The sequence below is a fragment of the Zonotrichia leucophrys genome, chromosome Z (genome assembly GCF_028769735.1).
Source record: "Zonotrichia leucophrys gambelii isolate GWCS_2022_RI chromosome Z, RI_Zleu_2.0, whole genome shotgun sequence".
NCBI lineage: Eukaryota > Metazoa > Chordata > Aves > Passeriformes > Passerellidae > Zonotrichia > Zonotrichia leucophrys.
The window spans coordinates 1507646-1525230 of record NC_088200.1 but is presented as its reverse complement, the minus strand read 5'-3'; the positions used below and the strand labels follow the sequence as shown (position 1 = coordinate 1525230).

The 17585-nt window shown below is 48.2% G+C and overlaps 1 protein-coding gene across 4 annotated transcripts in view; it reads left to right on the top strand.

Annotated features, from left to right (window-relative positions):
* CTIF (cap binding complex dependent translation initiation factor) overlaps positions 1-17585 on the top strand; it is a 146477-nt gene that overhangs the window by 15283 nt on the left and 113609 nt on the right. For all 4 annotated transcript variants that reach the window (XM_064735870.1, XM_064735869.1, XM_064735868.1 and 1 more), the window contains exons 2-3: positions 11230-11442; positions 14527-14610. In XM_064735870.1, coding sequence (XP_064591940.1) covers positions 11263-11442; positions 14527-14610 — 264 coding nt within the window. In that variant the 5' untranslated portion in view covers positions 11230-11262. The remainder of the gene's footprint in view (positions 1-11229; positions 11443-14526; positions 14611-17585) is intronic.

Here is a 17585-nt window from a genome sequence, read left to right as displayed (position 1 = left end):
CCCCTCAGGTGAACATCCCTACCCTGTGGTGGCACCTAAGAGCTGGGAGTGGTGGGGCTCTACCTTTAAGGGCCCTTGATGTGAAATACCATCTGGGTATATATCCCTAAGCAGTTTCTTGATTAATCAAATTCTCCCTTGATTCTTTTCTTTCCTTTTTTTCCCTTTTTTTCCCCCTGCAAAGCAATATAGCTTGAGCTCTCTATTTAATCTCTGAAGCCAAAGGTACATGAATAGCAGGCGTCCTGCTGTGGTGTTTCTGCTGAAGCTGCAGATGCTGCTCCCCTGTGCTGCCCCTACAGCCCTCCCCCCATGATCCCACTGCCCTGCTGCATCCTTTGGGTGGGTGCCCCAAGTTATCCTTCCTGTGAATTGTCCTCAGCAAATAATTATTGCTTACTCTAACTTTTTCTCTTAATTAGCCTGTAGAGAAATCATGGTGCCAAGGATAGTTGTGGGGGATGAGAGTATTTTTAGCTGGGTTCAGTGAGAAATAGGAAACAAAATAATGTCAAGTCCTGTTTCAATCCCAAATGAAATGTCTTAAGTTACTTTGCACCATAATGGAGATCTGTGGAAATTTAGTGTACCGTGAAAGAAAAGAGCAGTGTTTGTGTTTTACAAGAGAGGGAAGCAAGCAGGATGGAGGAGATGGTGTCACACCAGTCACACGTGAAGTGCATGGCACATTTGGGTCTGTGGTGGATGAAACAGCTGGACAGAAAGAGCAACTCAAGGGTATTTTGGGACAGATTTTATGTTCTTGTCCCCAGTACACCAGCAGCAATACTGGAACTCAGCAAAGCTTTCTTGCACTGCATGAAGAAAGAAGGAGGAAAGATACAGGAAAGATGGAGAGAGGCTGTTGGAGTGACAGGACACAGAGGGATGGCTTCAGACTGACAGATAGTAGATTTAAATTAGATATTAGGAAAAAAGTAGGTGCTGAGGCCCTGGCACAGGTTGCACAGGGAATTTGTGTCTGGCCCATCCCTGGAAGTGTCCAGGGCCAGGTTGGATGAGGTTTGGAGCAGCCTGGGACTGTGGAAGGTGTCCCTGCCCATGGCAGGGGGGAACTGGAAGATCCCTTCCCATCCAAAGCATTCTGTGATCCTGTGGTGTGAGACCTGGGGTTAGCAGAAGGGACTGGTGTCAGGGTCACTGACAGCAGGGAAGATTAGAGCACAGGGTTGGTAAATCCCAAAGCTGTCTTGATCAGGGCCAGTCCCAACTGTCCTTGCTGCTGGTGGAGGTAAACAGACACTCGCCAAGCTCATGTTCATTTCAAAACAATTTACTTGTCATGTCCTGAAAGTACCTGTCCTCTGTTTGCTTTGTAATAACAAACCCCTCCCTGTCCTGCTCCTGCCTGCCAGGGCTCAGCCAGGTCCTTGGGTGATAAATGCTGCTGTGCAAGTGCTTGCAGCATCTTTACACCCTGGGAGTCAGCAGGCTGCTCTTCCCACCCCCATTGCTGGCTTCTTGTCATCCATCACTCACTGCACTTCAAGGGGGAATAACCACAGGTGGAGTGGGGCCACCTGGAAAGGGAATTTTTGGAGATCTGTGGCAGCATTGCTGGTGCAGAGCATCCTACAGAGTGATAGTCTGGGAGTGATTGCAAAAAAAATGCACTTCAAGCCTCAGAAAGGAGGCTGGTGGCTGGCCAGTAGCTCCCAAAAATTCCTGTCTGGGGAGGTGCTTGGTATTTTTGGGCTGGTTCCCTAAGGCAGGCGTTTTCCTGGTGAATTGATTCAAGCTGCGTCTCAGCTGCTGGAAGGAGCTAAAAGCTGGGGATGGATTTGAGAGGAGGGTTGAGCTGGTGGGCTGGGCTCATGCTGCTTGTACAAAGCAAAGCTTGGAGGGTCTGGTTTCCCCTTGTCCTGGGCTGGGCGTTCCTGCTGCTCTGACTTTTGCCAGTGTGGTGGGGTCGCACAGGGAGCCCATCCCTGCACACAGCAGCATCCCTGGGCAGGGTGAGGCCTTTGGTGGGTGCTGTGGTGCCTGTGCTGCATCGTGTTCCTTGCTGGGACAGCTGCTGGGAGCCCAGTGCAAAACCTGGGTCTGTCTAGGTACTACACTTGCTTTCCTAAGTGCAGTGGGAAATTATGTGGGAGAACATGGCATGGACATCCTTGTAGCCTGAAAAATGGATATAGGGTTTGCAAGGGCATCTAGGAGGAAACTGTTTTGTGAAGAAATTATTGCCTGTGATGGTGATGAGGTCCTGGCACAGGTTGCCAGAGCAGCTGTGGCTGCCCCTGGATCCCTGGAAGTGTCCAAGGCCAGGTTGGATGGAGCTTGGAGAACCTGGGACAGTGGAAGGTGTCCCTGCACAAGACATAAATGAGATGAGGTTTAAGGTCTCTTCCAACCCAAACCATTCCATGATTCTGTGATCTTCTCAAGGTGTGAGAGCTGCCTTAGGTGATGCTCTTTGCATGTTAACCCATCCCAACCAGCAGCATACCCAAGGCTGGGAAGGATTGTTCCCTTTGGTTTTAGCAACAGGAACCCACAGAAAATTTGCTTTCGATAGTGCAGAAGGTGGCTGCTGTTGCAAAAAGCATGTTGCTTCCTCATTCCTATTTCATCTTCCTGAGATGTTGAATTTGGGATGCACTAGAGGCTCTCCTGTCCCTATTCTTGTTGCAAAGAAGAGCTTCATTTCCAAAAAAAGGGGAAGCTGTGATGAAGAAGCAGTTGATTGGGATGGAGGTGAGAATCCTTAAGGATGGGAACCTCATGAGGTTTAACAAGGCCAGGTGCTGGAGCTGCACCTGGGTCAGGGCAGCCCCAGGATCAACCCAGGCTGGGTGTGAGTGGAGGGAGCAGCCCTGGGAGAAGGAGCTGGGGGTGCTGTGGGTGAGAGCTGGGCCTGCCCCAGCCTGAACCCCCTGCCCTGGGTGAGCCCCAGCGTGGGCAGCAGGGCAGGGGGATCCTGCCCCTGTGCCCCTGGGCTCAGGTGAGAGCCCACCTGCAGAGCTGCCCCAGCCCTGGCTCCAACAGCACAAGGAGCTGGAGCTGCTGCAGCCAGTGCAGAGGAGGCCACGGAGATGCTGCCAGGGCTGGAGCCCCTCTGCTCTGGAGCCAGCCTGGCACAGCTGGGGCTGCTCAGCTGCACCAGAGAAGCTCCAGGGACACCTGAGAGCCCCTGCCAGGGCCTGCAGGGGCTCCAGGAGAGCTGCACAGCCCCTGGGGACAAGGCAGGCAGGGACAGCAGCCAGGCAATGGCTCCCAGGGCCAGAGGGCAGGGACAGATTTTGGCCCATTGGGAATGAGGAATTGCTTGCTGGGAGGGTGGGCAGGCCCTGGCCCAGGGTGCCCAGAGCAGCTGTGGCTGCCCCTGGATCCCTGGAGTGCCCAAGGCCAGGCTGGATGGGGCTTGGAGCAGCCTCATCAAGTGGGAGGTGTTATTGTCCATGACAGGGGGTTGGACTGGATGATCTTTAAAGGTTTGTTCCAACTCAGCCTGTTCTGTGGTCCTATGATTCCCAGGAGGAGAGGACCAGCTGGCTCCTCCTAGCATAAAATCCATCCGGGAGTGGCAGCTCCAGTGTTTTGGCTGGTGGCCAAGGTATGTTCTCTGACTGCTGCTACAAGCTGGTGTAGAGGCACAAAAATGCTTTTTGCCAGTGAGCCACGGGCGTGATTTAATGGGGATTAAGCGGCCTCCATGCCTGCCCTGCTGCTGACCGGGGTGCGCTGCTCCTGCCCAGTCCCTCCCATGGGCAGCCACCAGTGGGATGGATTACTTCAGCAGGTTGACATCTCAACTTAGAGTTGGATGTGTCTTTTAGGATTACAGAGCTTTTCACAGCCCAAGTGCCTATTATATTGCCTGGGTGCCTGTAAAGAAAAGATTTTGTCCCGATAATGGTTTCCCTTTGGTTATTTACAAAGGACGATGCGTGGCGGCGGGCGCGGGTGCGCGAGCGACTGTGTATGGATGAGCTCGTGGTTGTGGTGCTTTTATTTAGGATGTGGGCTGTGCTCTCTGCCTGCAGAGCGCTGCCTGCACGGAGAGTTTTGTACCCTGGCTGCTGCTTCCATGGCATCATGGCTCATCCCTTGGGGTGCCAGAAGGGCTGGGCACAAAACCAGGTGTTAGTTGCCTGAGGATTGCAGCCTGCCAGGTGAATGGCAGGAGGGCACACACAGGTGCATGGTGCACATGTGCAAGCTCATCTGGCAGGAAAACATCCTTGGTTCATGTCTTCCAGCACCATCCCTGCAGCCATCACGTCCTGCCCAGCTGCCAGAGTGATGCTGTGTGCTCTCCAAGGAGAAACAGCGCAGCTCTGAAGAGAAGAGCATGTGTGAAATGCTCTTTCCTCGGATATTCATAGTAGTTGTTCAATATTTTTACCTGGCAACATTTTCCTTGTGAAGGTGAAAAATAACAAGGGTAACATGTAATGTGGGTTCTCATTCCATTAGCTTATAGTAGAAGCAGGGGAATGTGGAAATCTATTATATCTGCCTTAAGTCACAGATTGTGGCATGAACCAATGTAAAATAGGTTATAAAACTCAGGCTGTTCACAATTCAGGGGTTGGTGGTTGGAGGCTTTTTATGGCCTGTTTCAGATTTTATATCTAGGGATGCTGGTGCATTTGCATGTATAGAATTTGTATCAAAATCTGTGAGTGTTCCTTGCTGTTGTTGCTGCAGCCAGTGATGCCCCAGCAGCCTCCTTGCCCTGACATCCCCTGTAGTGGAGCATCCCACCACAGGGTGAGCCCATAAAAACCCACCTCCTCTCACTTGATGTTCAGACAGTACTTTTCTTAGTTGTGTGCTGTTTTTCCTTTCCTTTTTTGATAGTATCTATCACAAGCCAAAGGTAATGTCTTCCCCCAGGCAAGGAAGCCCATCTGGTGGAAAACCACTCCAACCTCATGTACAGATTTGACACACTAAAGGATTTTATGTTTCTAAAGGTGATGTGGCTTTGGTTTTGTTTAAAGAGAAGAAAAGGGAAAATATTCACTTTCCAATCACAAAGAGTTGCTTATTGCAGGGAAGCAAGCTACATAATAAATTGTTGTCTGGGTGAGAATAAGGATTTCTGGCTTTCTGGTTACTCCTCTCCCTGTCTTGCGGGATCAAGCTGGCTGTTTTGGGTTGGATTCTACAGCACTTGTCTGTCCCTCTCTTTTTTCTCTCCGTTTATTTCTGTGTTTGTTTTGATGGCTCTGTTTCAATGCACTGTGGTGTTTGCCTGCTGTGTTCTGTGCCAGACTCGTGAGTGGCACTGCAATGTGACAGCTGGTGGGCTCCTGTCCTGTCACTGGGGCTTTTCTGCATCACCAGGTACCAGAAAGCAGGCCTGAGACTGGAGGGATGATGAAATACATTAAATGCTCAGCCAGCTGTGGGTGCATCAGTATCTGAAAAGCCCAAGGCTGGCTCCAGCAGTAAACACTCATGTGTTTTTCAAAGGTGTTTACATTTTAATTAGAAAAGGGTCAGATCCAGGGTATAATAATTTACATTTCTGTGCTTGGTGTTTTGATGTCTGGAAAGGTAGTGGTTTTGGAGCAGCAAATCCAAGACAGACACATGATGCTTTGTGGAGATGCAGCAGTACCTGGGTACAGAGAGTCATGGTTCATCTCTGTTGCTTTTATTTTCCATAGTAACTGTTCCTGCGGGTGGCTGGGTAGGAGAGCTGCCTGCCAGCAATAAAGATAAACTGCTCGTCTCGTTCTCTGAGATGCTCTCACCGCTTGAGAAAGACGCATTGCTAATTACTTGTTGTTGGAAAAGGGCTGGATGAGGAGAGGCAAAATATTGCTGCAGAAGAGGCTCATTAAAAGGAGATGCTGGAAATCAAACCGTGCTGATGGCGAGGAGTTCCAGCCCCAAACACAGACAGTCAAAGGTCCTCGTGCCTGTGCTGCTGTCAGAGCGTGAGCTGGTGGGTTGCAGAGTTGAGACACACAGAGAGTTTCACCTGACCCAGAGGTGCTGATAAGAAGCAGATAACAAGCAGAAGGGCTGTCCTGTACTATCTACTCCTCCCTGCTCTGTATAGTCAAAGCATCTCTCTTGTCTGGGGCTGCAGGGACTTCCTCCTCCTGTGTGTGGTTCAGCAGCCGCTTTGGGAAGCCTGGCTTGGAGTCTCAGTGAGCAGGAAGTGTGAGGGAGGTGATGATGGAGGGTTTGACCGTGAGCTGTTCCTCCCTGCCCAGCCCCAGAGAGGCACTGGGGTGAGCAGAAGAGGGTGTCACCTCAGCCTGGATATCCACCTCCACCTGCACGAGGTGATGTCCAGCATGGCTGTAGGGGACAGAGAACAGCGGGGTGGGTTTTGGAGCCTACACAAGAGATGTGAAAGTTGTCATTGGTTGCTCATGAGAGAGGATGTGATGTCTGGGCCAGGGTTGGGGCCTTTCCCTCTGTCTCCCTGAGCATCAGTTTGGTTTGGTTTTATCATCATCCCATTCAGGCACAGACAAATCTGGGCCGCTGAGCTGTTCCTCAGTTTGTGTCCCAGGTGTCTCAGAGCAGAAGGGACCTGCTGGAGCACAGTCTGTTATAAATACTCAAGGGAGAACAAACACGAGAGGGATGCTGGATGTCCTGTCAAAGAACATTCTGGAAGCAGGTGGCTGCATTGGTACGTGAAGAATTTGCACTGCAGCTGCCTTTTATAGGAAGCATCTCTTGTTCCTAGAAAACTGTGGGATGATAAATCCCATGTGGCAAGACAAAGGCTTTCAGGGATGTCAGGATATCTCTGTAGCCTGTCACAGCCTGTCTCTGCAGCAGCTGGCCTGCGATGGCATTTCTGAGAAATAAATATTCTCTGCATAAAGGATGCTCTGCATTCCTCCTGACTTCACTTTGGAGTCATGGAGGAATGGAGGATTGGCCTGGGATTTTCTTAGTGTTTAACTGAAGGATAAGTAAAGAAGACACATGAGTTTTCAATTAAATGCCATCAGTCAGTCAGTCAAGCCTAAACAGCTGAGGCCATATTGAGTGAAAGATGGGCTGGGCACTTATCCTTTGTTGGGCTTTGGAGGTGGTTACACCTTTCAATAATTGAATTTCAGTTCAGGTGAGAGGAAGCCCAATGCATGAAGTAGTTCTGCCTGAACTCTGTATTTTAGAGATTTTTCCTAATGACCTTACCTAGGTATTGGCAGTGGGTATTAGCTCCTGGCTGTGTAGTTGTGAAGAAAATCTACTTACAGCTTTCACCATTTTGATTGTGTGTGACAGTGTGGTGTTTCTGTTTCTCTTGCCTTTGGAAGCCACAACCTTCAAAGAAACTCATCAAGTGTGCAAAAGCACTTTAAGCTCTTAACATCCATCCCGTGGAAGGAAAACACTGGGAAAAGCAATCTCTTTATTTTCTTTCCTTTGCTTGTGCTCAGTCACGTTGGACCTCGCATAGGAGCAAGGTGTGCTGTTGTTGTCGTAATAGCAGGTCAGGATGTGGGTTTGTCTGGATGAATTGGAGCGAGAACTGGCTTCCTCTTGGGTCACCCCAGCTCCCTGCAGCTCTAGGGTGGTGCAGAGGGGCTGGAAAGCTGGGAAGGGCTCTGGGAATGCTGAGGCACCTCCAGTGCTGGGGACAGCTCTGGGCCCCCAGCACAAGAGAGACACCGAGGGGCTGGAGCGTGTCCAGGGCAGGGAACGGAGCTGGGAAGGGGCTGGAGCCCCAGGAGAGGCTGAGGGAGCTGGGAAGGGGCTGAGCCTGGAGCAAAGGAGGCTCAGGGGGCCCTTGGGGCTCTGCACAGCTCCTGACAGGAGGGGACAGCCCAGGGAAACAGGGACAGGAGCAGAGGGAACGGCCTCAGGCTGGGCCAGGGGAGGCTCAGTTGGATATTGGGGAAAATCCCTCCATGGAAAGGCTTGTCCAGAGCGTCCAGCAGAGCTTCCCAGAGCAGTGGTGGAGCCCCCATACCTGGAGACATTTAAAAGTCATGTGGATGTGGCATTTGGGGAGATGGGTCAGTGGTGGCCTTGGCAGTGCCAGGGGAATGGACTTGATGGTCTTGGAGGGCTTTCCAATCTAAACAATTCCATGATTGAGTGATTCTGTAAGAATTATTTTAGGGAGATCTCTTTATGGTTGCAGTTTTGGTGTAATGTTTTTGCCCAGAAGCTTGTTTTGGGGGCTGGAGTCCCTTGGCATGGCTGGGACTCAGATGGGTCTCATCCCAGGGGACAATCTGTGGGATCTTGGCATGGCTGGGACGCAGGTGGGTCTTATCCCAGGGGACAATCTGTGGGAAGCTGCCCTGCTGTCCTGTCTTGGCGCTGCCAGGCTGCTGCAGTCCAGATTTTGGAGAGCTTTTGGCATGGAGGGGAATGGCTGGAGCCTCCTCCCTGGGGAGGACGTGCATGTGGAGCCCTCTCAGCCATCCTCCAGTGACCTGGAAATGCATCACTGTCCTGCATGTCTGTGGTCTTCTCATCAAGGACTCACCACTTCTTAAATCATTTTGGTTGCAAGTTCCACTCTCCTGTTGCCTCCCAACCCAAAGCGGGTTTGTTCTCCGTTACTGTTCTTCACCTATCAAACTCACCACTTGTTTCCACAAGTTCAACAGGCCTGGAGCACCTTTGGGAAAAAGGGAATGAGCCTACAAGTGTCATAAAAAAATGCTTGTTCTTATTATTTGCTGATGAAGGATAAAACTGTATAATTGCTAAAAAAACTGTATAATCTTGCTAGAGCAAGAACCCCATTTAGATCCCCCTTAATAACAGCTATTAATAATAATTATACATTACAGTAATGCTGATAATTACTAAGTTATAATAAGCAGTTTGCACATCTATTGACTTTTTCTGCTGATGATTCCTTCTTTTATGGTCACAGTAACAAGCACAACATGGGCTTTGTTAAATCATAGAGTTTTACAAGGATTTAAGTTGGAATAAATCTTCAAGATCCTGTAGTTCTACCCCCTTGCCATGGGCAGGGACATATTCCACTGCACCAGGTTGCTCCAAGTCTCATCCAACCTGGCCTTGAACACTTTCAGAGATAGGAAAGTTTTGGAAGGTAATTTTCAGAGCCCCAAAACTTACAAACTTTGTGCTTTGGCAAAGTAGGGTGGAGGGGAGGGGGAAGTGATTAAAAAGAGCAAATCTGAGATTGATCTCTGTTTGTTGTGATTAAGGAATGTACCTGGTGTCTGGGAATCCTTTGTGGTAGGTGCTGAGCCAGCACAGAGCCAAGGGATCACTGCTTCATCAAGAGCTCTCACCAGCATTTGTTTGCTCAGTGTGGGAAGATAGTAAATGCTTTGATGCTCAGATGTGGGTTTTTCTTTGAAAACCTTTTTTGTATGTGTTTTGAGGGTGAGGTGAGGTGAGAAATTAGCTCCAGGCACAGATCGCCAGGAAGAGCAGGAGTTTTCTTCCTGTTGAGTGATGGTTTCCTTCAGAAAGAGGTGAAACTATCACAAGATGAATTTGTTTTAGAGTTTCCCAGTAGAGATCCACAAATGCCTCAGATATGTGGTTTGTGTTGTCTGAAATAGACAAAAAAAAACTTTGGGCTTGGGTAACGTGTGGCCCAGTGAGATGGAGGATAACCTCTGACCCTGCTCACTCCATCCTGAGTGATGCCAGCTTGTCATTTGTCCCCTGCCTCGTGCCATCACACCTCTCCAGGACTCATGGGAGCCTCCTATTCTCCCAACCTCTTCTTTAGCACTTCCTGTTTGATAATTGGTGCTTTCCTTTTTGTAATTGGTGCTAATTAGTGGGAAGGGGAGAAGCATGCCCTCCTCCAGGGCTCCACACTCTCTGGGGCTCCTTCTTTTTTTCTTTTTTCACTTTCTTCTTTTTTCTTTGTCCTTTTTAATATGGCATATGATTTTTGTTCAGGAGCTAATGTGTGATATTGGTCTACATAATGAGCCTTTTTGACAGTCTGGGCACATTTGGGAATAATTCCTTGAGCAGATGAAATCCTTAGGCCAGAACTGCTCATTCTCGGCAGTTTCCAAATGATGCCACAATTGTTCAGAGGTGACAGAGGAGAAAATAGTTCAGGAGCTAGAAACTACATGAGCTGGGAGCAGATTTTTTTTCCCTCCCCTTCCCTTCTGGATGGCATGTGACTCATTCTGGATTTGCTTAGTGATTTTATGCTTGTCTCAAAGCAGACTGTAACTACCCATATTCCTGGTGAAGGAGAGGGTGAGGGATGAAGCTGTTGTGTCCTGCAGTGTGCTGGCAGCTCCCATGTCTTCTCCCTCCCAGCTGCAGGAAGGGAGAAATATAAGATTTACCACAAGCCATTGGGCCACAGCCTGTTTTTTTCCAAACATAGAATTTTTAAATACCCTGAGGTGGAAGGGACCCACCAGGGTCACCCATTCCAGCTCCTGCCCTTCACAGACCCCCAGCAATCCCACCCTGGGCATCCCTGGCAGCGCTGTCCAAAGGCTCCTGGAGCTCTGGCAGCCTCAGGACTGTGCCCATCCCTGGGGAGCCTGGGCAGTGCCAGCACCCTCTGGGGAAGAGCCTTTCCCTGATACCCAACCTAAACCTCCTGGAGCAGCTCCAGCCATTTCCATGGGTCCTGTCCCTGTCAGAGGGAGCAGAGCCCAGTGCTATGCCCAGCCCAGGAACTGGTGATTTCCTTTCTTTACTGTGTTAGTCATTGGGCCCTGGAGAAGTAGAAAGGAGAAGAGAATTATAAATCCCCTACGTCTCCTATAGAGGCAATTTTCTGCAGTGAGAGGTTTTAAAAGTGAATTCTGTTGTGATCTCTGTCTCACCTCCTCACTGGACCGTTTACACTCACATCATTAGCTAAGCATTATTTACTGCCACTGCCCTAGAGAAGCTTTTCAGTTATCATCCTCTTCCTCAGACATGTCCATTACCCCCAGCTTCTCACCCATATCCAGAACAACTAGTGCTTTGGATTTATTAAATCAAACATTTTAGTGTCACATTTTTTTCCTCTCATGCATATGTCTGGAGATTTTCAGTAATTTGGGTTTTAAGCAGGAGGCCAGGAAATATGTCTGTTGTCCTTAAATGCAGGAATATTGCATAAATGGAACATTTTTTGCATGCCTGGAAGCCCTAAAAGCAACCACCTAGGATTATTAGAAATTGTATTGTAAATGCAGATGTACAGCAAAAAAACATCCTGCGCGTGGCAACCGATAGGCTTTGTCTGCTTGAGTTTTTTATAATTACTGGGAAATAATTCCTCGCTGTCTTTTTATCCCGCTTCCTCAGGCTCCCTGTGTTCCTGGTGTGCCCCCTGAAGGGATGGAGAGCTCCTCAGTGGCATCGGCCTCCTCGGAGGCGGGGAGCAGCCGCTCCCAGGAGATCGAGGAGCTGGAGCGCTTCATCGACAGCTACGTCCTGGAGTACCAGGTGCAGGGGCTGCTCACTGACAAGACCGAGGGCGACGGCGAGAGCGAGAAAACGCAGTCCCACGTCTCACAGGTGGGTGAGAGGGACCTCCTCCCACTCACCGTGGGGTGGGAGAGGGGCTGGGGGCTCACAGAGTGTGTTCTCAGCTGAAGTCGCTTTGTCAGGGTTTGGATGTGGAGCAGGATGTGATAAAACGCTGGGTTTGGGGCAGCTCACTGGGTTTGGGGCAGTTCGCTTCTCTGGGGATGTATTGGAGGTTTCCAAGCTGCTGGTAGCAGTCTCCTGATGCTGGGTTTGGTTTTTTTATGGTCTCAAGGTGCATTGAAACACATTGAAAGTGTTCCAGGCCAGGTTGGACAGGGCTTGGAGCAGATTGGCACAGTGGAAGGTGTCTCTGCCCATGGCAGGGAGTGGAATGAGATGGGGTTTAAGGTCCCTTCCAAGCCAGACCATTTCATGATTCTACATGTGAAGGATCCCATCTTTATCTGGTATCAGCAGTGTTTGACCTGATCTGTCTGAACTCTGCAGGTTTGCTGGAGTTGAGGATCTGACCCAGAGCTCTGGACCTGTTTTATATCATGTCAATGTAAAGAAATTACCAAACAAAGGAACCTTTTTAACAATAGATTTTGGTGAAGAGATCTTTTACGATTTGAAGATCAAAGCTCTTAGAAAGGGGAAAAAATATATTTAAAAATCTAGTGATTTTATTAACCCAAGGCTGGAAGGTGTCTATGTTTGAAGTGATGCTTTGGAGGGGCGTCAGGTTAAACAGGCAAGTTCTGCTTATTAATGTGTCAAGCTCAAAAGTAGTATTGAATCAGAAATAAAATAACAGACAAAGTTTTGTAACCCCTTCCAGCCTTTCCACTGCTCTGCCAGTAAGCTCAGGCTCCCTCTGCATCTTAAGGACAAAAATTTCTAATTCTCATGGCATACCATGTACGTTTTTTGCATTAAGATCCTTGATTGCAGCAACAAAATCCATCTTCCAGTTGTGGAAATGGCATTTTAGCTTTCCTTCCTGGCTTGCCCTGGAAGAAAGGGGCTGCTGGATTTTTAATGTCAGTTCTGAGAGTGTTCTCTTTCAAGATGGCTGGGTTTTATTTTAAAGGAAAAATTCATAATAATGAAAGATCTGAACATTAAACCTTTTAATTAAACCAGTAATAGAGGCAACTCAAATGAAGCAACTAAATGAGGTTGTACCCTGGACCACTGATGCAGAAGTTTAATTAGGATTTATTGTGGAACTCCATCAAAATGCAACATTCTGTCTTTCTAGGGCTGTGTACTGGACAAAAAGTGAAGATGGGCTTTTACTTAAGGTCACTTGAATTTATCAAGCCATCTCTTCATGGATGCACTAAGAAGGAATTATCTCAGGTCTCACAAAGGTTTTTTTCATTTTTCCACCTTTAAGAAATAGTTAGGAGTTTTTATTTCTGATTTTCTCTCCCTGATCAGTTCTTAGCAAAGCAGGGAATGAACAGGCACATATCCTGCAGCTGACTGGAGTAACCCTGGTGGAAGCCAGCCTGATGGAAGGTGGCACGTTCCCTCATTAATGAGAGCTAGAGGGAGAAAGATGGATTTAAGGGAAAGGCACTCAGCTGAGACCAAGGAAATTGTTTTTAACTGCAAGGCTCTGCCAGAAACTAAATCTTTAATGCTGGGCAAGTTACTTAATCTCTCTGCAGTTTGTTTCCTTATGGCTGTGATGTTTTCCCTGCCTGAGAGTGGATAAATCCATTCAGCCATGTGTGTGTGACTTGCTTGGATGGTACCACATCCCTGCTGCTGTCCTTGCTGTGGGAAGGAAGGAAAAAAATGGATTCAGGGAAGCTGAATCCATTGCCACTTCAGAGAATCCCAAAATTTGGATGTTCCCATGGTGGGTATATCCCCAGCCTTGCTCCCACTAGGAAAAAAGAGGAAAATGAGAGGGGGAAAAGGTGATTTTATTTTGCTGTGGAGATAATGAGTGAGCTTGTACCTTGAGAGACCTTCCCAGGAATGTGGTTGCACTCAAAATTGTTAGAGCAGATAGGGATATGTCAGGTAAATAAAAGACTCTCAAGAGTGATGGCATCATGAGCCTGCTCAGGGGGCTCAGCAGAAGTGTCAGGAGAGTGATGGGCAGCTCTTTAATGAGGGGAGACTGAAATCCCCCCATCTGTGAGCTAGGATGGGCTCTCTGATGAGGGCAGGGATCATGGGCAGTTGTAGTGAAAACTCTTATTTTGTGGCCTCATCCATACCTGTCAGGGAGCTCTGAGGTGGTTATTTGTATGGAAATGACTTTTCATTTTCTTGGCACATCCTTGGTGGTGGTACTAAGCCTTAAGTGTCTCTGGAGCAGCCAAGTGCTTCCAGCATGGAAGACCTCAGAATTGGGGCTGGTCAGTCTCTACTCTGTTGAAGGAGTCACAAAAATGACTTCAGAATTAAGCAGCATCTTTGATATTTGTCTAGTGAAAATTGGTTTTGGGCTTTTTTTCACCTGTATGATGCAGCCCTACATTTCTTTAGGGGAAAAAAAATAAGGCAACAAATGACACCAAATTCAGTTAATTTTATGGAGGCACCTTGCTGCCCAACCTTGGGGCAAGCTGGCCTAAGAGTCTGCTAATCCCCTATGGCCACATATGGCAATGGCCAAACTACAGGCAATGACCTATAGCTTCCATACTCATTTTCTGTTCTGTTTAAAATGAAAACACAGGGTGTTGGCTGCCCAGGGCATGTATCTGTCCTTGAAGCAAGTAGAGTTGGGAACGAGGGTTGGGAAAAGCAGAAATTTTCCAACATTCCATGGAAATGAGTGATAAGTCACCCTAGTGAGTGTCACACACCTGGAGTTCCAAGCACTGTCAGAGTCAGCAGGGAGGTAGTGGGGCTGGATTTTATTGCAAAGCACCATATCAAATGCTTCCCTGTAGTTGTTCCTGCTTCCTCCGTGTACCCACTGTCAGCGGGTGGAGCATTTCCAAGCCAAATCCTTTGGGATCATCCTCAAAAAGGAGGGGGTGCCACACGTGTGCAGCGATGCCCGCGGCCGGACGGTGTTTTCTGTGCACTGTGGACTGACACAGCAGTTTTGCCCAGCCCAGCTATTATTTTACACAATCCCTTTTTTTATCCCTTTTGCAGTGGACGGCGGATTGTAGCGAGCAGCTTGATGGCAGCTGTTCCCCATCCCGAGGGAAGGGCTCGTCGTCCCACGAACATAACCAGGTAGGGTTTGTGTTTAGTTCCTCCTCCACAGAGCTTTGCCTTTATTTCTTGCACTGCCTCGCCTGGGAGGTGCTGCCAGCTGTCCCTCTCCCATGGAAGGGGAGATGTGTCCCTCTGCTTGGCATCTGAAAGCTCTTTCCTGCCCAAACCATGGGAGGTGGGCAACATCCTGATGTGCGGATGGATGCTTTCATCAGGAGCTTAAAGGGGAAAAAATAAGGAGTGTCACATTCATTCCAGAAGACTTTCTTATTGTCACCTGTGTGAGGAAGCTGTTAGGAGCATCAGAGCTGACTTGGAAGGATGAGATGTAGCTGGAATAAGGGATCTTTGTGTAGCTGGGCTGCTCTGTTGTGATGCTGCAGCACAAGGTGTTGCAGGGAAGAGCATTACATAGCAGAGAGGGTGAGCTGGCAGAAGAAGCAAAGTTGCGCGTGCTGAGAGCCTGTATTGGTTGTGCAGTGACAGGAACCAGGTGTGAGTCAATTTTGGTGCTTGAACATGGTGTGAACACAAGTGAGGAGTGTTTACCAGGCACTGCTGGAGGTGGCTGTCCTTCCTCATGTGAGTACCCCCATGGAAGAGAGTTGGGTTGGGTGAGGGCTTGTGTTTGATCATTCTCATCTGATTGACAAGCTGCTGTGTCACCATGAGACCATCTGCTCTGTGAGAGCAGTACTTGCTTGAGGAGATTTAGGCATCTGGGGGAAGGGGAAACAGCATTTCCAGTTGCTGTGGCTGATGGATGTCCCACCCAGAGAGGTGGCTTCAAGTTGGTGGCTTTCATTCTCTTGCTCTGCTTGATGTCCTCCAGATGCAGACTTGTGTGTGGATCGATGAGGGGAAATTTGGGAGCCCCTTGCAGGGTGTGAAAGGGGGCTGTGCCAGTCTGAGCAGGGCAGGTTGCAGCTCTCATTTTGGGCACAGCTTTCTCCCATGGAGCCATGCTGGAATTCTTGGCTGAGGGATGGGGACTGAGGCATCCCATCCCTGCCCTGGCCCTGGGATTTTGGTAGCACCTCTACCAACACCTGTACCCAGCAAAGGCAGGCTGTTGTTTTGTAGGAGGACATGTGCTGGGCAGAGACACTGCTTTGGAAGAGTTCCTGAGGGTGCCAGATGGAATTGTGTATTTGATTTATTATAGCTGTGATCTGCTTCAAAATATTCAGCAGCAAAACCTGATCCAAGGTCCCTCCCAGCACTGCATACAGCTGCTGGATGTTCATTTGGGAGGCTGGCTGCTTCCATTAGGCTTCCTTGGGTGGATCAGGGGCTTTCCTTAGGGAAGGAAGGTCCCTGGCCTTCTCCCAAGGGCTCTGCTGATGTGCCAGTGGCTGGTGGGGACCCCACAGGAGGATGCAGGAGTCATGCATGGGTTACTTTCCTGACAACCTCCATCGGCCTGGTGCCATGCACTCTTTTGTTTCAGCTTACATGGTTTGTTTTTTTTTTTTGTTTTCTTGCTATATCTGGGAATTAAATGTGTTTGATCTCCTCCTACAGGGAGCTCCTTTCCTACACACAAACACCATTCGCTCATGCCCAAGCTGCTTACCCTGTGTTTGGGCTCTCTCCCAGCCTGCAGCAGAGCTAGTAATTATCTCTCTCCATGTTTGGCTTCCTTTAACTGTGAGTAACAAATTTTCCTTGGCACCAAAGAGGAGCTGCAAGCTATTGTTCCTCTGTCCAGGCAAGCATTTCTCTCACTGTCACTGATATATGAGTTAAACGCTGCTGGTGAGGACCAAGTGCAGTTTCTTACCATTCCTGGCTGTTTTCACAAAAAAATCTTTCAATATTAAAAAAAAAAAAAAAGTCATTACTATGATGCTTGTCCTGAATTAAAATTATCAATCACTTTTCAAACCTGCTAAGGAAGAAGCCAGCAAATTATTTCCCAGTGGAGGAAGGGGTTGCGTTTTGGGGGTGGTTTTTTTGTTTGGGGTTTGTTTGGTTTCAGGTTTTGTTTTGGGGTTTTTTTGGGTTTTGTTTTTTTTTTTTTTTTCTTGTGATGGAGGTATTTTGTTGCAATTTTTTATGTATTTGAGGGACTTGGGCAGGAAATGGAATTCCTAATTTTCCTATTGTGTTTCCAGCTGAGATCTCTGCATTGCCAGTCGTACTTGAAAAATACTTGGATGTGAGATTTCTGCTGGCTTCAGCTAATGTGAAAATGTGGGTTATGTATCAGTGACCATGGTATGCCTCACGTGGCCATCAGAAAGGGCATTTATATGGAAATCTGGGTTAGTCCTGGAAATATATTCAGCATGTGGTTCATTTTCTGTGAAGACAGAGTAGTCCAGTCTTGCTTTTTCAGAAGTAATTGGCTTCCTAAAGGTTATGGGGAAACCTAGAGAAAAGATGACTTTCCCATGCCTGAAAAATCCCTCTATGCATCCCTGAGTACTTGATGCCTTTGAAATTCTACGCTATATGATCCAGCAAGGTAAAGAAAAATAAAAGAAAGATTTTTTTTGTGTGTGTGTGTGTTATGCATTTTTATATAGGATGTGTGTATATATGCAACTACTGGTTGTTGCACAAGTGAGGGGGTTAGAGCAATTTCTGAATAATATACAATATAAGGGTAAAAATGAAGTGGTTTTGCCCTTCATTTTTAAGTGTTTTTGCCTTCATTAAAAATGAAGGTAAAAGTCCAGGATATTTCTAAATTGCTGGTTTCTGATGTTGTTGGGTGTCTCTGGAAAAGAGCACCCAGACTTGTCCTGCTCTTGCACTACTTGGTGAGACCTCTATTAGCAGCTGTGTGAGACAGTGTTAGTTCCCATAGGCTGGCAGAAAGGCATCCCATACAAAGCAGTGGCTTAAAAAGAGAGAAAATTCCCCCTGAAACCTCCTGGTCTTTCCAGTTCTTGGGCGGGTGGCTGTGAGAAGATGGTCTGCTCATGGAGGAATCTCATGAGATACATTTTGTGAACTCACGTGCTGAGAAAATCCTGGTCTCACAA